This window comes from Nymphalis io, chromosome 5 (genome assembly GCF_905147045.1).
Source record: "Nymphalis io chromosome 5, ilAglIoxx1.1, whole genome shotgun sequence".
NCBI lineage: Eukaryota > Metazoa > Arthropoda > Insecta > Lepidoptera > Nymphalidae > Nymphalis > Nymphalis io.
Genome location: NC_065892.1, coordinates 11,390,240 through 11,414,487, shown reverse-complemented (window position 1 = coordinate 11,414,487; position 24,248 = coordinate 11,390,240). Strand labels below are relative to the sequence as shown.

Here is a 24,248-nt window from a genome sequence, read left to right as displayed (position 1 = left end):
CAGATAGATTTCTTGAAAAGAATATTCATTAATAAAATGGTACGAGGAATAATATAATATCAAACACAAATTATTATGATTGCTTATATATTTCCCTAAACACATTTTTGATGATGTTGTTTGAAAAAAGATTAGTGTATAATAACATTGAATTTTCATGTGTGAAGGATAAACAGTATATAGTATTAGAATACCCTCCCGACCTCCGTTTTTCCCACCACCTACAATATGGGTATCTTCAAGTCTAGTGAATAGGCATCTTCTAGGCAAGCGCACTCCATCTTAGACTGTATCATCACTTTCCATCAGGTGTGATAACAGTCAAGCTTATCCCAACCTCTTTTCCAAGTACATATATATTCATATATATACATACATATATATTCTGTGCTTTTAGACTACTTTGGCATTAATAGTCTTAAATATAAATTACAAATAAAATAAATTAAAATGTATACGTAATATATATACATACATGTGTGCGTACATACATCACAACTATCAAACTGTTTTATCGAAATCTATAAATAACTTTTATAATATAGTTAAGAAAATGTTAACTTTAGTTAATCGTAATTTGGGATAAATAACAAAATCACGAACTACGCTCTAAGCTTAAGACTGATATGCACTTTACTAGTTGGCGTGAAGTTTTAACGTTTCAAACTAAGTTATACGAGCTCGACTTGAAACTATAAAATACCTTTAAATTCTGCATTGTCAACGACATTGTAAGACCGCTCTGCATCATGTTTTGCAATGTTGAGGAAATTCACAAGACATTCTATCTGATCTCTAAGAACCGCAGAACTAGCAATAACTTATTATTCAATAAGATAATGGATTTTGGTATGCGGTGAATAACCACGACTGTTTCCTTGGCAAGTCTTATTGTGATTATTTTCTTAATTTTTTCACAGTTAGACAGAGAAGAAAGGTAAAGCAACAATCTCTTATATCAAGAAAGATTCTCAGCTTATCTGATGCGTTCTCTATTAGGAATTGGTCAACCAAACCACGTAAGTTTTTCTTCGCTATGATTCCTTCATCACCGAACACGAAATGAATTATAAACACAAATTTAGCACATAAAAAACACTGTATACCTAGTTTTAACCTTTGGTAAGGCTTTATTGCCATTAGAAGCGGTATTTTTCATCCATTTGTCAATACTACAGCGTATTGGCAATGTAAGAAATTAGAAACACTCATGACAAATAGCCATTGAAGCAGTCGCAATCAGAACAAGCCAATTAAATAAAGTTACGCCTGGTAACTTCGCTTGCAATAAAAAGTATTAATTTATACCATTTTACTATTCATAACAAAAATTAAACAGATACAAAATAAAAGTAGAAGTAGGTATAAAAACCATGCTTATATATTAGGTATGAAATGCATGCAACCAATAAAAGAAATTATTTCCAGCGCACAGAAGATAAAAAAAAGTTAAGTAATAAATAAGAGTTAGACAAGTACCATCATAGAAAAACTGAATGTACCTACAACAAGAAAATTTTATATTCCCTCATTTATATACTTTTATAATATATATATATATATATTCAAGTAAAGTTGAAGCGAAATTAATATATATATATATATATTAATTTCGCTTCAACTTTACTTGAATAGAATGTCGCAGTGAGTTGCATTTTTCTGCTTCAGCCATAATGGAAAAAGTAAATTTATTATTTCAAACTGGGTAGTGTTCTTTGTGCCCAATGAATTAATTTATTCAAAATAAAATTCCAATAGCTAGGACCTACACCTTCAGTCAGGTTGCTGAAAAATTAGATTTATTTGATTATTTCGTAACCGAATTTACGAATACAAAGATTATATAATTCGGTAGGTACATAATAATTAAAATTTTAAAATTAAAAGTTGACGTATTTTCATAAATATTAATTGCAATGATTTACTTAAATATAAAACCGAGATGGCCTAGTGGTTATAACGCGTGAACCTTAACCGATGATCGTGGGTTCAAACCCGGGCAAGCACCACTGAATTTTCATCTCGTGCTTGACGGTGAAGGAAAACATCGTGAGAAAACCTGCATGTGTCTAATTTCACTGAAATTCTGTCACATGTGTATTCTACCAACCCGCATTGGAGCAGCGTGGTGGAATAAGCTCCAAACCTTCTACTCAAAGAAAGAGAGGAGGCCTTAGCCCAGCAGTGGTCATAAACAGGCTGCTACTGTTACTTAAATATTATTTTAAGGTAAATCTGGCCAAGTTTGAAATGACCTCTTACGGAAATTTCTTACAAATAAGAAGTTATATTAAGTTGGAAAACTTAATGTCATTTCAGTAATTGTAGTTCCGAACGATGTTTTATGAACTACTAAATTTATCTTCAACGTTTTGCAATAAACTTTACTGATTTAAACGTTTATAAAAAGCCGCTTTGAATGAAAGGGAGTACGAAACGTCATCTAAGATAGTTTGCATGTACGTGTTCCATGTACGATATATGCCACGTTAGCAATGTGTGAGTCATTAATCTACATCTTTCATTACCGAAGAACAACTATACAATGAATGGTAAAGATTATACTTAATAATTTGCACTGATACATAATTATTTGTAGCTTAGTACATATCGGTGGTAGGGCTTTGTTAGGGGTTAGGCCCGTCAAGGAAACTAATCGGTGACTTTAACGCTTAGCACCAATGGAGTGAGCTATTTTAAGTGGACGAGGAAACTATTGGATATCAGGCGTGGCGCCAATATGACATACGATCGCCTGATGCTATAATATATGTATATGTAAATATATCTATATGTATATACTACAATTGTTATATATATACTACAATGTTAATTTCGTGCGAATTTAGCATATCTCTATTTCCTACAAACAAGCATTAAGTTCGCCGAGTTTCAGGTGAAGATATTTACCGTACGCGATCCTCTTACCCTTACATTTGTAAGGTGACTTACCTACATGTCAGATCTTGAGACTGTTTGCTGAAATTACCTTGGTAAACTTCCGCCGTGTTGGTTGTATTTATTTATTTTCTCCGAAACTACGCTACTTTACGCTACAGATCCTAAAGTCTTGAGTTTAAGTCCCGTGTCAGGCCAATAACGTTTTATAGAGTATTACTGTCAAGAAATAGTAGCATGAATGCGGATGTTTAATGATTCATAAGATCCTTACTAAGCTGTGCAGTTTAATGTTAAATATATATTTATATTATTGTTTTATAACGAGCCATTAAATTTAACATGACAGAAGATACGATTAGAGACATTTATTTTCTCAAAAGATTTTCATTTAAATCACTTACAGAGAAAATTACAAAAAAAATAGTAGAAAAATTAAATCGAATAGGCGTACATAGTAATACGATGAATGTTACAAAAACCTAATAATATCAGTACAATGCAAAAAAGTATGAATATATTGTGATGTGAAGTAGGGTAGTCTAGTAAAAAATATAATGCGTATACAAAGGAATGATAACTAACGGAGGTGACACATTAGATTTATCTGATATTTTTAAATGCGATTATTTGACGAGCTGGTTGGCGTAGTTGGTAGATACTTGCCTTTCACGCCGAAGGTTGTGGGTTCGATTCCCACCCAGGACAGACATTTGTGTGCATGAACATGTGTGTTTGTCCTGAGTCTGGGTGTAATTATCTATATAAGTATGTATTCACAAAAGAAAAGTAGTATATGTAGTATATCAGTTGTCTGGTTTCCATAGCACAAGCTTTGTATAAGCTTAATTTGGGATCAGATGGCCATGTGCGAAAAATGTCCCAGGATGTTATTATTAATAATTTATCATATTGATAGCTAATGTTTAATATACAATTTGTGTATTTATTTATGATTATGCTTTTAATATGTAATATGTAAAATATATTATTGAATATAGTAGGTGTACATTAACAGTATTTATTGGTACATTATTATTATCTTAATACTATTACATATATAGTTGAGTCGTACTTTTAGTAGTTATTTTACATAAGGTATATCTATAAGTAATATCATTTTAAGTTCGGAATAATGTAGTGTTGTTAGGTATTCCATTATATTAGTTACAACTTTGTTTATTTAGATTAATTTTATATAATATTAAATTGAATTTTAAGAAGAATCCTTTAAGGTTCACTTGGGAAAAGTTATTTGTATGCACGTATTTTCTAATTTTCTCGCAAAATTACCTCTAAAAATCAGAAAAATGCTATACGTCCATGATTGGGTCACGTACGTATGAGTAATGGAATTAAATTTTTACTCATTTTTTTCGGTTTCGAAGAAAATAAATTGTGACAAACAAACGCGAAACTGAGTCTATAAGTGTCCGATTTTTCAAAGGAAGTTCAGAATCCGAAAAAGAGTCTTCAGGCGACTTTACAATGTCCTTAATTAAGGAAAATAATTAGAGCGTGAACTATCCCCGAGCAATGTTTTTTTTATCGAGTTGGGTCCATGCCATGTCAAGGCAAAAGCTCAACGCTCATTCAAAGTGGAAGTAAAAACTTGACTGAAAACAAATTTTATGATAGAAAAGTACCATTAACTAAATAATAATAATGGTTTAAAATGATGGTTTATCATATTACAATGTCATTTAATAAAATATCCTATTAATTTAAACACAATTGGAAATTAGTAAATGAGATAAAATAAGTATTTATATTCATAATGTAATGTTTCAATGTTTCAAAATAAAATACATTTATATTTCCTTTAAGCTGGAAAATCTAAAATCCTTTGTCTTCGATTCTTGTTATTGTATTGACCTATTTAACTGGAGCTCTCGCTGTGTAACATTAAATTTAAATCAATAGAAAATTTGCTCGGTTAAAGTCGGTTATCATTTTCTTGAATTTATTTTTGTTAAACTGTTTTTTATGATGTTATAGATTTTTAAAAGGATGTAAATTTACTTTGAAGTATTTATAATGAAAAATATTTTTATTTTATTTGTAATATAATAGATAGGCGGACTGGCAAATGGGTCAACCGATGCTAAGTAATCACCAACGCTAATAGACATTGGCGGTTTTAATATTTCTTAAATTGACAATGTCTATGTCACTCCATATATCGTCAACGCGCCACCGACCATGGGAACTAAGAAGTTACGACCATTATGCTTGTAATAACACTGGTTACCTAACCATCAAACTTGAACACACCAATACTAAGTAATGTTGTTTAGCGGTATAAGTAATGGGTGGACCACCATTAACTTCGACAAAGCACAAAAGCTTGCATAAAGTCCTACCACCAAGTGAAAAAAATAACTCTTCTTCTTTTCAAATTTTCAGGTCAGTCTATGAGATGCAATATAAAAATATTTTCAATGTATATATTATTATTTTTATTAAACAAAAGATAAAACAATGATCATGAGCTTTTTCATAGCGTTATTAAACATATTTGAAAAAATCAAGTCGTTCAATTTCGCAGCCGTTCGCTTAGTTTAAAATAAAAAGCAGTTCAATGTTCGCGTGACGCTTAATCGTTTATATGACAGAAAGCTGACAGGTTCGCCGTAAAAAGTTAACTATTTCAACTAAACTAAATTACAAGCTAGGCGTTTAAAACATAAAGAGCGTTATTTTTATATCTGTTACCTTTGAATCGTTATTATTTTGATCTATCAAGCGTCTCGACTTCTCCCGCGTTAAATTAAATCAGTTTCAATAATAAGATATAAACAAATATTATAAATACCTACTTACCTAATTTGTTCGTAAAATCGGTGTTATTATAACACTTACTATATATTTTGTCAAAGTGAGTAAGTGAGTAAGTCACATAAACAAACTATAAACCTATAGGTAGGTAAACAACAAAATCACACGCAACACGTTAGTGGAGACTATAATATAACAAAAAAAAACTATTATTTTAAAATATATTTTCCATATCGTGTCAAAAATAAAGCTCCACAGAATAAGTGATTGTGATAAATGAGATCGCCCCGACCCCGAACAAAAGTGCTCCGAGCTGGGGCACATGACATTGTTCTGTGACAAATTCGAATGAAAGAAAAAAGAATTTCATTGTGGGATTTTATACGCCTTACACGAAACGAAATATATAACACGACATTGTAAACACGCCGCTGATATGTATTCGATTTTTAAAAAAGAGACATTCAATTCAAATTTTGAAGGAAATCGAATTATATATTTTTATTAATTACATATAACACATGTATTCAATCTATATATTTATTTTAATATAACTAGATACGAGTTTAACGCGTGACTATAGTAAAAGCCTGCAAATATCCAACTGTTGGTCAAAAGCCCTTCTTTAGATCTTTATAAATGAAAACTAAATTTTGTAAGTTTGTCCATTATGTGTTCTTAAGTGATGAAATGTTGGTGAGTTGTTCTGAGTACACCGGCTACAGAAATAATTAGATTTTTACTTTGTATGATATATATGCTATTTAACGTTGTATACCATTATTATTCTACTGTACGACGCAGGTACGGGTAGCAATTTTATAATAAAACTAAAAAAAAAATACAGTTCTTGTAAAATAATCAGGCAAGAGGATTCGTAAAGCGTTTTTTTTCCTGAATCTATTTTTTCATAATAAATATTTTCATCATATTTATAATGAAGAACGTAGATACAATAATTAAAAATATATTTTGTATTGTTAATTTTTATATAATATTTAACTATAATAATAAACAGCAATTTCATATATAAATAAAATTTAATTCCAAAATTAATAAAGAGACAAACACCTGGTTTCTTTTCATACACACCAATACTTTGGAAAATTTTCGACTTTTTAAGACACAAAGACTTGGGAAAGGCCTATGTTCAGCAGTGGACAACGATTGGCTGTTGATTGATTGATTGAAGACACAACGTTCGTCAAATAGTTAAATGATGAAAACATTATAAAAATCTTTATTCACTCGTTAAACTGTAATGTCGACTTCGACTGTTATGTCACCAAGGTCAAATTTATTCATTTACTATATTAACCTTCACTTAGATGTACCTGTACATTTTTCATGTTGCATGTTACAGTTCATATTCTGTTTTTAAGCTTTAAAATGTTAAAAAATGGATAGAGAACCGATTTCAATGCAAAAGCCGAATTGATTCCTGACCGCTCGCTAATTGTCAAACACACGCTATCAAAATATAAAATAATCTGAGTTTGGAAATTGTTCCATTCCAAATAAACGTCGAAATTGTGATAAGACAATGATATTATCCTTAGGAGTCGAAATCAATCCTATGTAGCACTGAGTCAATGAAACAAAGATTTAAGTAGGAGACCTTCTGCGAATTGGTTGCTGTGACGTCACTTAAGTGGTAATTACAACACACTTCCAAAGTTTCCAGTTATGATAACAAGGGAGTTAATAATTCTTCGTTCGTTAATCTTTCTTCTTCTATATATTTGTTACAGTCTGGTTATTCCCGTGGAGTACACACTTCATGCTTTGATGTTTCATTCAATCCCCTTACTCATAACAAATGTATAATAATAAGAGTGGTAATCAGATGTAAGTTTGAATAGAATAATTGGAAATTGCATATTTCAAAAAATGCAACACGACAGACGCAGCAAACACGGATATGATAAGCAAAGCAAATGAGGAACGAAACCCAAAATGCAGATCTAAGTTTGGCCGTGGCGTATATTTTCGTGTTATTAAATTCAAATATTATTTCTCTAGCTGTGAATGAAATAAAATAACGTCTACGAAAATACTGGAACTTCTAGGTATAAAAGGCTATTCTTTATCTATAAATATATATTCTTAAGATACAAAGAACGAGATTAACTTTTAGTTTATACATTCCTTTGTCTAACATTTTCATATGGATTACATACTACTACGTATCTAGTATGATACGTACATATAGAATAATTACTAGGTACCTTAGGAAACTATTATATTTAATTATAATTCACCACATAAGTCAAAAATGTGTTTCAGCAACCTTGTTTAGATGGAATCGGGTCACAAATTACTTTAAAGCTTAATAGCTTAATAGCCGTGCACAGCTTTGAAATGCTCTCTCTTTGTTCGAATGCATTTTAATTACATCTGGGGGTATTTGGCATTTTCAGAATCTACTTTTTATTTAGACGTTTTCTGCGAGTTTGTTATGAGCTAACCTTAAATGCGTTTATATTTAATGGATTGCATATAAAAATAACCGTAGAGAAAATTCATTTTATGTATGGATTCCTCTTAGTAAGAATATAAAGCCTTTGTTAGATCGGACTATAAGAATGAAGGAAATGAGTGTTCATATTTACTTCTACACACATTTGTGCACTATAATATTTTCTACTAGTCCTATATTATATGGACTAGTCCTTTAGATGTGCCGTCGTAACCGAAAAGACGAAAAACATTATTATAATTTAATCATTAAAAAATAACCGTATTTTCTTATTAACTTCCTGTTCCTTTATTGAACATTTATTCGAAGAAATATCCCCTACGTGTCCGTTATAGAAAGTTTATACGAAATATAAACTGACAACTTGAATGGTTATAACTTCGATTAAGCTTCGAAATTTTTGGTGTAAATTAAATATGTTATTTAAGTCGGGCGTTTAAATCCGGTGAAGCATAGCAAGTTTTTAAATTCAGCAATGTTCTCAGGGTAATATATATATATATATATATATATATATATATATATATATATATATTATATCGCTAATATAATATAAATTATTTACTCATTTAATTACACACGATTAAAGTATACATCAGTTATTAAAATCTATTGAATTTTTTTTATCGAATTAAGCTCAATAAATAATCCGCGAAAGATTAAGAATTTTAATAAGTAACAATTTTAAATCGATCATTAAAATAAAAAATAAAAAAGTTTTTGAAACCATAATAGTGATATCATCATTTGGTGGATAAAAAAATATTTCAGTGTAGAAGTACACATTGACCTGAATCACTCGCAATCCCAGTTTTATTAAAACTCACTTGGTTCCCTCGCGATAAATGCACGGAACACATACGACTGATCTATACTTATATTTTGTCCTGACACTATCAAAGACAGACAAAATTACTAAGTCTAGAAAAGATTGGAACACAGGTTTTTTTTTTTTTAATAACGTAAGAATTTTTGGAAATTTAACTATAACTTTTAGAGTAAAATGGGACCCAATAATGGGGCTTTTATAATAATATCATAAATTATATTTTAGCCTATTTATCTATAACAAAATTATACAAACAAACCTTTAACGCTTTATTTTTTTAATTGATTGTGATAAACACAGATAAAAAAGCGATACACTTAGCTTCAATATAGCATCACATTGATTAGGATGGTTACAGTTACACTCGGCTACAGTAGTAGCAATCCGGACACATCGTAATCATCGTAGCGTTAACCGTTTGGTTAATCAACGCGAGACAATTCAGAGACAATCAAATTCGACCCTCACACACGTGGTCAGTGGAGTACATTCTCAGCAAGATTAGCTAACAATGAGATGCGTTATCGTGAAATCTGCAATGTGTTATCATCTATATGAAACGGACTCAATACACAAACGTACGTATATACATTTAATAAATAAACTTAACTTCAATAAAATATGACTTATTTACATTAACAGATTGGTTATTGAAAATATTTAATATTTATTGAATGTTTGCTTTAAATATACGTTCAAACATTTTTTTATGTCGATGTTTATTTAATATATCTCTTATTTACTTTACTTAGTGGTAAATAAGAATTACAGTTTTAATCTATACTTAATATTATCCATCTGAAGAGTTTGTTTGGTTGAACGCGCTAATCTTAGGAAGTAATGATTCGAAATGAAAAATATTTTAGTGTGGGATAGCCCTTTTATCAAGGAAGGCTATAGGCTATATAACATCACGCTACGACTAATCGGAGCGGATAATTAATAAAAAAATGTTGCAAAACGGGGAAAAATTATTCCTTTTGAGAGCTTTCGTTGCGTGGATAAACGGTTAAAGTTACGTATGACAATCATGTATGACGGAATTGTTCCTCTTAAAAAGTTCTAAAAAAAGTTCGCGATAGCGTATGTCTATCTTTTAAGGTTGCCCTACCTTTAACTTTTTTATGGTATTCAAATTTGTTCCAAAATAATGCATAATTTGCGAAGTTGTTTTAATAAACATGATATTATTATCTTATGTAGGATATCGAGATGTCATCATAGGCAATTTTTATTATTTTTTATAGTTTTGACATATTTCTAACAGGTAGTTCAGTAGCTTGTTTGAAAATAATCATACTTAAGTATTAGTTTTTGGTTTGTAAATTACTTTATAAGTTAAAAGTTTATATGTTAGATAGATATTTCATTTCGCCGCATAGATTTTCTTCTCATTGTTTTGTAAAATTAACACTTAATCGGTTTTTTAATGGTTAGTAAGTAGTTATTTTTTAAATACAGATTTGCCTTTCAGTTTTAGGATAAAAAAGGATACAATTTCCTGTGAAGGTATCGATTGCAGTAACAATAAATAAAGCACAGGGACAAACAACAACATGTCGGAATAGATTTAAGGGAATGCTGTTTTTCTCATGACCAACTGTATGTTATCCTATCTAGATCCGGGTGCGGTGAAAACCAATACATACTAATACCCCACGAAAATAAAACTAAAAATGTTGTACATGCTGAAATACTATAAGTGTGCTCTTAGTGATTTCTTTAAGTTACCGTAACCGTAACAGCCTGTGAATGTCCCACTGCTGGGCTAAAGGCCTCCTCTCCTCTTTTTGAGGAGAAGGTTTGGAGGTTATTCCACCATGCTGCTCCAATGCGGGTTGGTGGAATACACATGTGGCAGAATTTCAGTGAAATTAGACACATGCAGGTTTCCTCACGATGTTTTCCTTCACCGTAAAGCACGAAATGAATTATAATCACAAATTAAGCACATGAAAATTCAGTGGTGCTTGCCCGGGTTTGAACCCACGATCATCGGTTAAGATTCACGCGTTCTTACCACTGTGCCATCTCGGCTCATGTATCTTTGAGTTATACACGGGTAAAACCGAGGGCACAGCTATTATTAAATATGGGTCGTTACGACTTTCTAAAAGATTTGCTCATGTAAAAAAGTGCTTAGAAATATAATTTACAACCAGTTTAGAGACAGAACTTTTCCCCAAATTTACATGGATAATATATTTTTTTTTATTATAGAATAGGTAGGTGGACGAGCATATGGGCCACCTGATGGTAAGTGGTCACCAAACGCCCTTAGACATTGGCATTCTAAGAAATGTCAACCATCGCTTATAGCCAATGCGCCACCAACCTTGGGAACTAAGATTTTATGTCCTTTGTGCCTGTAATTACACTGGTTCACTCACCCTTCAAACCGGAACACAACAATATCAAGTATTGCTGTTTTGCGGTAGAATATCTGATGAGTGGGTGGTACCTACCCAGACGAGCTTGCACAAAGCCCTACCACCAGTAAAATAATAGGCAAAATATCGAGTATCGAGTATCGAGTGTATATTACACATAACAAGCGGCAAATTCACTATTTCTATCTTTAGTATGCATGATCATTGATCATTCTCTAGATTTAACTATCGACTAAAAAAAAAGATAATTCCTTGTTAAAACTGCCAGAGACGACTTTTTTAATCTTAATTGAGCACATTTCTACTCATTTTCAAATACTATTTCAACGTCCAAGTAGTAAGAACCTATCCGATAAATCAAAGAACGAGTTAACTTCGAAGACAAAGGAAACGATAAATAGGAGAATGTCAACGTTGATTACCTAGTTAAAACTGAAAATTTCTTCTTGCAGTTTCTAAAATCAAATAACTGTGTTTTCAGTTTTATTACAGATTATATAACAAAATATTTAAATATATTTTAGTTATCTACATATATACATGTGGCAGAAAAAATATACAACAATATTATTAATGAAGTTAGAAATAAATAACGGTATTGCGAGGCCTCGTGGTGCTCTACACTCTTTTAGTCGCAGCTCTACTGACGTAAATTTTAATTATTCGATACAATTCTCGCTACCTATTCGTATATAAATTGATGGTACTATGTAACTAAAAAACTTCACGAACGTACCAACAACGAATGTAAAAAGTTTCAACATCATGCGAAAATAGAATACGAACAGAATCCAGTATTGATTTTTATATACAAGATACATTAATTGTACTAAACACAATTACTACAATGACACGTTAATTCGTCTATAATTCGTACATCGTCAATCGCACAATATCGTACATGTAGTCCAATACAAAATCAATCTATCACTAACGGATATATTATGTTAATCTAATGCATCCTGCCTGTCGTGTACTAACGTCAACGTAACAGCTACATGACACAGCGTGTGATGTCAATGTTGAAAAGCGGTGCTAAAATCTATCAACGTTTGAAACTGTGAGTTTTTCCCATTCAATTATATTGTTCTGTTTTGTTATTTTATATTATATATATTATTAAATATGTGGGAACATTATTAATTTCTTACTTGTATATTGATTTCTAAAATAATCTTCGTGATAATAGCACATTGTAATTGAATTTATAATTACATATATTTCGTCTTAAGGAAATGATAATAGCGTTTATAAAATTGCTTTAATTAGTAGCAATAAAACCTATTTTAGTGGTTATGCAGTTTTTTTTGCTAACAATTCAATAACTTATGTTTCCGCAATTTCATTTAAAAACACAATTTAGAATTATTACAGAGAGATATTTAGTTTAATTAAGCATAAATAATTCTGATCGCTCAGAATAAAATAATAGATGTTTATTGTAATTTCTAATCACAAGGTCCAATTAACAAAAAGGTTTGCGATCAAATCTACCGCATTTAATTAGTAATACTTGAAAGCTTTAAAAGCATTTGAAAATGTTTTATGGAAGCAAATTTACAGATGAAACGTGAGTGCTATTTGAAAAATAAGATGCAACAAACCTGAGGTGGACTTTTAACGTAGTACTCGGTGTCATTTATGAGCAGTCGGAAGTCATTTTCCAATAACGACTCGACCGTGTCGCTGGCCGCGATGCGAACTCGTTCGTCCGCTGCAAGCGCGACCGCACGCTCCACGCCGCGATCTTCCGCCTTCACCTAGACACACATAAAAACATTAATAAATTATAACAATATTACAAATAATAAATATTCGTTACACCATAATTGGTGTGTATAATTTGTTTTGGCTAACATCATTCCTATGATTTTTCACCCTTACGAGTTAATTTTATATGGGATCCTCAAACCGGTTCAGAAACAGACAGGACAAAAGAAACAAAAGAAAAATTTCCGATTATTGATTCCCGGTTATTTCCGAATAGGTATAATTTAATTTAATTTAATTATCAATACGTGGTTATTAATTTTTTTTTTCGAACATAAAATTGATATATTTACCCAATATATTATTGATTATATAATGATGTATATATTTAATGTAATGTAATGATTCCACATATTGCAATTTTATTAAATTTAACACGAAAAGTAACAGACACCTATAATTAACAACGAGGGCATATTTAGCTCGAATGAGCTATAAATAGTTTACGAGAAGCTAAGTGAAATAAACGCAACTTTGTATTCTATAGTCCGTGTAACTGGTTGTAAATACACCAAAACAAAGCAACGCTACGTTCTCTCGAAAAGGTAAGAAACTTATTTCCTGCACTGTTCTAGTACAGGTTTGTGGAAATCCTTCTATTTGTATTCACAGATGTAACTGAATTTCACCCCTCGCTCACTGCGTTTACTTATACTTCTTAGAAGGAGATGAATTATATACAAAAATCAACCACTTAAAATGATGTATGCCGGGTGAGCCAACAATCTTCGATTAAGATTACGTTATAGACCTACATTGGGCCACCCCAGCTTTTTTTTTTGAGTTATAGGGGCAAACGGGCAGCTTATCTGGTGGATCTTTCTATAACTACCTTTCTATACATTCATAGACATCTGCAACACCGAAGGGCTTGTAAGTCGTTGCCGGCGTTTTTTCTTCGAGTTCCCCAAGTCATATCGATTCGGTAAAACCGCCGACGAAAGCTGATTCCACAGAGTGGCTGTGCGAGATAGAAAATGCCTAAAAATCGCGCTGTTGCGTATTTCCAGACATCGAGGTGGTGTGGGTGGAGTTTGGAATTCAAACGCGATGTCCAATGGTGAAATTCAGCGACCTGGATTAATCCCAACAATTCTTTAGAAAATACCCCATGAAAGATGCAGTGGTCTAACATCTCTACGCAGAGCCAAAGGACCGAACGGATCGAAAAGAGCTGAATGCGATCAAATGGAATAAACTAGTACTGGAGAGCTCCCGCTCAGAAATGAAAACAGTACTCCACATGGAAGGCTGAATTTGCGTATTGTAACGTTTAAAGCGGTGAATCAACGTAAAGCACTGTCTTGCCTTGCTAATCACACCAAAATTTTAGAAGCCATAATGGCTTTCAATTCGAAACATCCGCGGAATTCGCGGCTATAATGTTTATTGATGAGATAATCTAACCTGTTCGAGAAGGTCACCGACGGTCTGCGAGACAGGACGAAGTGTGAACCGACAGCGTTCGCGACGTGACGGCAACGGCACCGTTATCACCGGTAGACCACGCCGGTACGTCACTGACACTTCTGAAATGAAACAATTAATAAAACAATTAATAATATATATACACATATACCTACTAATATTTTTAATTAACGATATCGACAACACGCGCATTAAAAAAATTGCAAGTAAATCCAAATGCTTGGATATGGAATAGGGGGCACCAGCTAGGTCTTATAGATTAAAGAATTAAAAAAGATGGCGATGTTTGACGAAAATGAAACGAGGCTTCTTTTGTCGTGGGCTATGATGATAAAGAACTAAAAAACTAAAAAAAAAGTAAACTTCAGCTGAGATTCATTAAATTCTAACTAATATTATTTATGCAAAAGTGAGTTTGGTGGTATACGCTTTTATGACTTAACTAATCAACCGATAATTATGAAATTTTGCTTAGGAACACGTTGTCGGGGGTATGAAAAGGGACATACCAACCTAACCATAACCATACCTAACAATTGCGTCCGCTCCTCACCCGCAGGCGAAGCCGGAAACTAGTTATATTTAATGAAAGGCAGTATAATAAAATACAAGCTGCTAAATACCCTGCCCATAGGTAATCAAAATTGTAGATTAAACATTCCTTACATTGTCGACGCGCTTAACGAAACAAAGGATAATAGTTGTCCTTTTTGCCTGTAATTAAATTAAACTGGAACACTCAGCAATTATACTAGTAACATAAGAAATTTGTTATTCAGCATTAAAACAGCTAATGCATGGGTTGAACCTACTCAAAGGCCCGCACAAAGACCGACTATTATTAGATTACGTTAGAGTATTGAGTTAATTACTCATTACTCTCTAGTCTTTATCCTATTTATTTGAATTTGGTGTAGAAGATAAGCTTCATGTAACGCATTGGGCAGACTTTCATTGTTGGCCGTTCGTTTGTCACCAATGGTCACTTGGTGCCTATGCTGATGTGTTGATTCCCCGCATTCAAACGGATGTTTGAGACCGTTACGTGCTGGATTGACGGCTGAGATTAATCGAATTCCAAAGTCAGCTCTTACGCCTTGTTCTAAATCCATGAATGGAATAACTATGTTATTGCATCCAGAACCACATGTATATTAAATAATTTAATACTATTATGTCTGTGCAGTAATATTACTTTGGAAGTAATAAAAATAAATAAGAATAGTATAATAAGAATAAGAAGTACAAGTGATAGAATAAAATTACATCGGCAATACAATAGAAATGTTGAAAACTTTGTACCAAGTAAGAGTTTTAAATGCAAACGATTATGTTAGCTTTAAAGAAAAACGGTGAATAGAGAAACTCTATTGTATAAGCAATTGAAGCGCTGCTTATTTATTAGTATAAATGTGCAGCGCTAATTATTATGACGATGATGAAGTTTTGTGTATTTTTTGGATTTACGCAAATTCACTATTCGATTGATATGGAACTTTCATACTATAATAAATTATAGTTTTAAGACATATCATACCAATTCATATGATATTCAATTTTGATTGTCGATTGATGTATTTTAATTTAACCAAAACATTTATTGTATCAGGTGCAAAACGAATATGCATTGATAAAATATATTTTTAACAAAAAAAACATCGGTACTGAAAAAGGCACTTCCGGATACAATTTCCACCTACGAATTTACATACGCAATGCGGAAAAATACTCGTATAAAAGGAAAGTTGTAAATTTATTTTGTGACATCCGAACGATTCGATTCATTTTATACCTACATTTTTTTTATCAATATCTTCATATGTAATCTGATAATTGTCAATTAAAATCCTATTACCTAAGATATTACCATATTATCGAGTCGAAATTGCAAACCCCGTAGCACAACAAGGTTATCAAATTAGAATATTATTATCCGATGTATTTTGTTTCCTATTATATAACATAAATTATCTTCATTATTAATTTTTAGTCATTGGACTAACTAACAATTAATTTAAATAATAACAAAATAACTAGCCTGTGAATGTCCCACTGCTGGGCTAAGGCCTCCTCTCCCTTTTTGAGGAGAAGGTTTGGAGCTTATTCCACCACGCTGCTCCAATGTGGGTTGGTGGATTAAACGTGTGGCTGAATTTCAAAGAAATTAGACACATGCAGGTTCACGATGTTTTCGTTCACCGTAAAGCACGAGATGAATTATAATCACAAATTAAGCACATGAAAATTCGGTAATGCTTGCTCGGGTTTTAATTGACTGTTATACACTTACGTTATTTATCGAGAAATGCTCAATAAGCTTCTATCATAGTGCAGATACGTCGAAATCACTTTGCCGATGTCAGCAGACAAATGACGTAAGTGGAATCGGAACATTTAACGATAATAACAGTTTGTATTCGATGAAATATTTGACAATTGACTTGGGAAATATCAGCAATACTATTGTGTAAAACTACCTTCATTATTCACTTGTGAAATGTTGACAACCGTCTGCTCGTGATATACAATTTTGATGCGTGTATTCTTAAAATGTTATAATTATTACGGTCAATGTCGCATATCACTTTATCATTTCACGACCGTTTTCTGCTGCAAGTTTCAATTTTTTTCTTACAGAGTATCTCTAGTCTTTTAAAAACTAAGCAACGTGGTTATAAAATTGAGTGGCCTTACAGTACATATCTTCCTACGTATTATGTAATTAATAGTAGATTTACTTGCATATTTAATTTATTATCGAAGCGTTAGGATTACGCTGAATGTCGACATGTATCGCCTTTGTTCATTATGGACAGTATGTATATGAACTGAATGCTTGTAACTTGAACTTGAAATGCTATGGATATCCTGCTATTGAATTAATAGCAGGACAAATAACAAAAATATGAATATTAATAAAATTATAAATAATGTTTTGTTTCAAGAATATTAGCAGTATCTGTTATATAAGGAAATATTAATATTCCTATTAAAAACCCCTCTCTTAATCCCCCCTCCCCCCAATTAACAGAACGACAATAATTCAAGGGGAACTTGCGATTTTTACATCGCTAGGCGTAATACTATACTAAGTATATAAACCATGACGTTATTGATGCGAGTTAAATTGGACTTTCAACATTAAGGCTTTATACATAAGTCTATATGATGTTAAATTGAAAAAAAAAAAACATCACATTGTCGTTTTAATTTAAAAAAGCATAACTTTCCTTTGTTTGAGTTCGCAAGCATAAGGTTCTTTATCAGGCAATCTTACACACTTGTAACTTTCTCCTGATAACATATAATTGTAATTTATACAATCTAAAAACAAAGCTCATTTGAATGCAACGTATCAAGACATCACACCACCGATGAATACAGGATGGTGGTACAATTAGAACGAAATTGTTTTATAAGTGCCCCGCTACACTGGGTGTATAGCAGTGCAGAGCAAACATTAGTTTTGCTGGATGCTAAGATTTTTCTTCTTTCTAGGTTTTCAATATCTCACCTATATAAATATATTGACGAGCCGGTTGGCGTGGTTGGTAGTTACTTGCCTTTCATGCCAAAGGTCGTGGGTTCGATTCCCACCCAGGACAGACATTTGTGTGCATGAACATGTCTGTTTGTCCTGAGTCTGGGTGTAATTGTGTATATAAGTATGTATTTACGAAAGAAAAGTAGTATATGTAGTAGTATATCAGTTGTCTGGTTTCCATAATACAAGCTCTGCTTAATTTGGGATCAGATGACCGTGTCTGAATAATGTCCCAGGATATTATTATTATTATTATATATATTTACTACTTGCTTTGCTTTTGTCTACTTCATGTCATTTAGGCGTAACCATTTTAATTATACCTACAAGCAAAGAATTTGAAATTTACTTTTATTCTAAATAAAATATAAAAGTTTGTTTGACAATAACGTCGCGTTGCTATGCTCAGCTATATTCCCAGTGGACGTTAATTATTGCGCGGGCGTCGGATGCAGCCTGATTACCCGCTCTACTTACCCACTCGCCTGTAAGTACAATCGACTTCAAAATGCTTTGAAAATATATAATTAACATATCAATTGAGTAACTTCCCTACTTACTAATTGACTAAGGGCCTTAAATATATATATATATATATATATATATATATATATATATATAATATAAGAAAAGCCGTAATATCGGAATAATTAAAAACTTTTTATAAGCAGGCGGACGATCAAAAGGACCACCTGATGGTAAGTGATCACCACCGCCCATAGACATTAGCTATGTAAGAATTAATAACCATTCCTCTCATCGCCAATGCGCCACCAACCTTGGGAACTAAGATTTTATGTCCCTTGTGCCTGTAATTACACTGGCTCACTCACCCTTCAAACCGGAACGCAACAATTATAAGTAAGTATTGCTGTTTAGCGGCAGAATATTTGATGAGTGGGTGGTACCCATTCAGGCGATCCTGCACAAAGCCCTACTACCGGGTAAAGCTTTAAACCTAGTACAATGACATCAAATAACGGATAATAAAAAATTGTCTTCTACCAATTACACATCCTACTTACACTGAATATTCTTTACGTATATGACATAGATTCAAAACATTAAAACAATTTAAAAAATCGGCCTGTGAATGACCCACCGCTGGGTTAAGTTATACTACTATTTTGGGGAGAGGAGGAGGATTAAGAAGTTGATACAGAACTAGATTTTCATCCAAACAATGCAAGTTTTCTCACGATGTTTTACTTCACAGCCACGCACATGAAAATTTAGTGGAGCCGAGTTTGAACCCGCAATCATCAATTAGTTACGTATTTTAACTAGATATCAAAACCTTATCGAACATTATACATACAACTTCGCTAAACTAAAAATCTAAGCACTAAAAATCTAACGCGAACGAGTGTTACGAGGTTTGTTAACATGGAATACAAAGTCATTACACTGCAAAAACGTGTTCTCTTCAATCAAGTGCAGTTACGGCGTGTCGGAGGATTGAAACTGTAATTAAAAGCCAAAGAGCTCTTGCGAAACTTGCCTCACTTACCCTCATGTAATACCCCGAGCTGTCTTGAACAAATTGTACATCATTTATCCTCTACGTGATACATTAACTAAAATTCGTATAGAAGAATATTATAAATTTATATACGAGCTTTAAAATTTGGTATGAAATTTGTGCAGAACAGTACGTAGTACGATTGGACTTTCATGCCTACTAATCGTCGAATATGAGCAAGTCACAAGTTCTATGATATTAAATAACATCTTTATTCATTGGAACATACCAGTCTGCAGCTCCTATTCAGGGGAGAATCCTATTTCTTGAAAAACTTAATTAATTATCATTCATCAGTAACTACGGAGTCTCGGAATATTGTAAAGTTATTTAATTATTATTGGTATTCCGTGAATAAAAAAAAAAAATTTTAGATTTTTAGTATAACAAACATATTTCTCATCATATCTCTGAATATTTGAGTGTTAAGTTAATAAATTATTTTAATGTAATTGGAAAGAAAATAGAGAAAGATGAACTAAACGTTTATCAAGCAATACACTATTCGCTTTCCCCTGTGCCGTATACCACGTCCGCTTATTATGCGTTTGCGGAGAGCGACGCGGCGCGTGCGCAGGTAGACGCCGTAATTGCCCTGTCACTTTCCTAATTATCGCCATACCGACGTTTCTCCAACATCTCCGATTTATCATAGCTATCATTTACCATGCTGTGTGATTTCATTAATTATACGCTTTTATTATTATTGATGTTTCTGTCAATTTGTGTAATATTTGTAAAAAACATACAAAATTAAAATAAACGTATACGCCAATGCAAGTGCAAAAGCTGTCTTATTGCATCCAGTAATCCCTTCCAGTAACATTTGATTTTTTTTAATTTAAAAGTATATAATAAATTTCTTCCTAAGGCAAAAATACATAAATATACATATGAAAATATACTTTTATACTATTATAGTACTGACTGTTTGTTTTAGGAACTTTAAGCCTGTTATCAGATTAAGAACGACGGTTAAGATCATGAAAAAGGTCAGAGGGTAAGAAAATAAATCGCTCTTAAAGTAAGAGGGGAGTATATGGAAGGTACAATATAGAACGGTGTGAGAAAGTTCACTGGAGTGTAATAGGCAACCGGATGATTTAATAGGAAGCCATTTGAGCATTTGACTCTAAAGCTGTAAAAACTCCGTAACAGCCCGTGAATGTCCCGTGAGGAGAGGAGGCCTTTAGCCCAGCAGTGGGCTAAAGGCCTCCTCTCCTCTTTTTGAGGAGAAGGTTTGGAGCTTATTCCACCACGCTGCTCCAATGCGGGTTGGTGGAATACACATGTGGCAGAATTTCAGTGAAATTAGACACATGCAGGTTTCCTCACGATGTTTTCCTTCACCGTAAAGCACGAGATGAATTATAATCACAAATTAAGCACATGAAAATTCAGTGGTGCTTGCCCGGGTTTGAACCCACGATCATCGGTTAAGATTCACATGTTCTTACCACTGGGCCATCTCGACTCTCTAAAGCTACTAAAGCTGTACTTAGAATAAAATAGAATGGAATATGTTTTATTGTACACCAAAAGAGACATACAGTTATCAACACTAACATAAAAAAATAATTTCTTACTTGAGATCGAATATGTGAAATTTTAACTAATATTATAAATGCGGCAGTGTGTTTATTTGTTTGTTACGATTTCACGCTTTAACTACTCCATTACTTAACTTTAACTTTTACTACTCAATCATGAAATTTAGCGTACATGTTATCAAGGGTACATAAGGACATATTACACCTAACACTTCTCCCCTCTCACACGCTGGCGAAGCCGCGGCGAAAACTAGTCTAAATATAAAAAGAACGTAAGTATTTTGAAGGCGCTACATTTGTCACATCTAAGTAATCAAGGATAGGAAAAAATAAAAATAAAATGTTTTTAATTGAGAAAAAGTATTTCCAGGGAGATATGTTTGTTTACCTTAAACTCAAAGAGCTTTTTAACAACGTAATATTTCTAGATTATAAGACTGAACATTTTCGTAGCAATAAATTAAGTGATTATCCTTTCTTAATTGCTCATCCACTGATTTCGTGAATAGCCGACCGTTCGGTTTACGCGGTAATTAAAAGCTTAATTATATTTAGTAAATTTAAATACCGAATAAATTGCAGCATATCCTGAAGATTACAAGAACTAGAAGTGAAGATTAGGAAAACTAAAACCTATAAAAAAAGCCGAGATGGCCTAGTGGTTAGAACGCGTGAACCTTAACCGACGATCGTAGTTTCAAACCCAGGCAAGCACTACTGAATTTTCATGTGCTTAATTTGTGATTATAATTCATCTCGTGCTTGACGGTGAAGAAAACATCGTGAGGAAACCTGCATGTGTCAAATTTCATTGAAATTATGCCACATGTGTATTCTACCAACCCGCATTGGAGCAGCGTGGTGGAATTAGATCCAAACCTTCTCCTCAAAAGGGAGAGGATGCCTTAGCCCAGCAGTGGGACATTAACAGGCTGTTACTGAATATAAATTGTTGTTATATAACATAAGTAGTTAGTTTTCCGGTTGTTTAAAAAAATTCTATCTGATGTTACTTTCATTGCTTACTTCCTTTATTGAATTCTAAACAATAAATAATTAAAGCAAATTTAAATCTACATTATTTTTTATTATTAAATAGGTACATGGGCCAGTGGTGACTACTACCCATAGAAATTGACGCTGTAAGAAATATAATAATAATAATACCCTGGGACATTATTCACACACGGCCGTCTGATTCCAAATTATGCAGAGCTTGTACTATAGAGCCGAGATGGCCTAGTGGTAAGAACGCGTGAATCTTAACCGATGATCGCGGGTTCAAACCCGGGCAAGCACCACTGAATTTTCATGTGCTTAATTTGTGTTTATAATTCATCTCGTGCTTAACGGTGAATTTATTTTCTTGTAGAAGTAATCACTATTTTTTTTTTACTTATAATCAAGATGGCATTTTTGTCTATTTTCCTTTAACAAATAAAACGTTAGTTGGTTCAACAATTTTGAAATCGTTACGCAAATAATCGTCGCATTAAATAAGACATTAAAATTTTATTCTTACTTTCATTGAAATTCTGCCACATGTGTATTCTACCAACCCGCATTGGAGCAGCGTGGTGGAATAAGCTCCAAACCTTCTCCTCAAAGTGGGACATTAACAGGCTGTTACTGTTGTACTATAGAAACCGGACAACTGATATACTACATATACTTCTTTTCTTTTGTAAATACATACTTATATAGATAATTACACTCAGACTCAAGACAAACAGACATGTTCATGCACACAAATGTCTGTCCTGGGTGGGAATTGAACCCACAACCTTCGGCGTGAAAGGCAAGTACCTACCAACCACGCCAACTGGCTCATGTTAATCGTTCCTTACATCGCCAATGCGCCAAAAACGTTGAGAGTTAAGTTGTTATGTCTCATATGTCTGTAGTGAACCTGGCTCGCTCACCTGTCAAACCGGAACATAATAATACTAAGCATTGCTGTTTAGCGGTCTACCGGTAAACAGCAATGCTTAGTAGTCTATGGAGTATAATAAAGCGTTGAGTGATTGAATTATTTACCTAGTTTCCCATGTTTGTTACATGATACGACAAAAAAAATTTTTTTTTTTTTATAGAATAGGAAGGTGGACGAGCATATGGGCCACCTGATGGTAAGTGGTCACCAAACGCTCTTAGACATTGGCATTGTAAGAAATGTCAAGCATCGCTTATAGCCAATGCGCCACCAACCTTGGGAACTAAGATTTTATGCCCCTTGTGCCTGTAATTACACTGGCTCACTCACCCTTCAAACCGGAACACAACAAATGGTCTACACAAATTATTAATACATAAACATAATAATATACACTTTACTCAAGGAGTCAAGAGGAACTCGCTTTGTTCGGCTCCCAGCAGAGCTACCGTAATATAATATAAATTATTTCAGGAAATTTCTTTAAAATTGAACCGTATTTTTTTTATTTAGTGCCAACAATTCCACAAAGAATATGTAATACATAATACTGCATGTACAAAGTATATCATTTATTACATTCAATATTTTATATAATGTTAGATAACGGACCGTAAGTAAATTTTGTAAAGAAATAGTTTTAGATTGATATTGACGTAACGAAGTGTACTCGACTCGACAATAGGGTCCCGAGACATCAATCAATATGTGACGTGATTTATATACAGAAAGTTATCTGATAGAGCTGAAAATATATTTTTGCTATTCAATATTATAATATCATAGGAAGACATGGAATGAGATAAAATGATTATCTGAAGACTTTAAAAAGTATAGCCATTACTTGTGGCGTTGATATTTACAAGCTTTGTTTTTTTTTTAACGCAGACATAACAGAGACTGTTAATGCCCTAAAGCTTCGACGTTGTCTTTTACCCAGTCAGTAAAAAGGTTTGGAATCTGTTTCGAAACGCGGTTTCATTTCGGTCTATTGCATGTAGTTTTAATTTCAATATTTTCCTTCATTAAAGACAAAGAAATTTCTCCTCGACTTTGAAAACGTAATCTTCGGTTAAAATATATGTATTCTATCCACTGGGCTATTTCGGCTCGAGAATTTTAGTTAA

At 32.8% G+C, this 24,248-nt stretch overlaps 1 protein-coding gene across 1 annotated transcript in view; it reads right to left on the bottom strand.

Annotated features, from left to right (window-relative positions):
• Positions 1-24,248, bottom strand: part of LOC126768736 (calcium uniporter protein, mitochondrial) — a 147,545-nt gene that overhangs the window by 3,591 nt on the left and 119,706 nt on the right. The window contains exons 3-4 of the mRNA XM_050487011.1: positions 14,552-14,673; positions 12,979-13,134 (exon numbers count right to left, since the gene is read on the bottom strand). Coding sequence (XP_050342968.1) covers positions 12,979-13,134; positions 14,552-14,673 — 278 coding nt within the window. The remainder of the gene's footprint in view (positions 1-12,978; positions 13,135-14,551; positions 14,674-24,248) is intronic.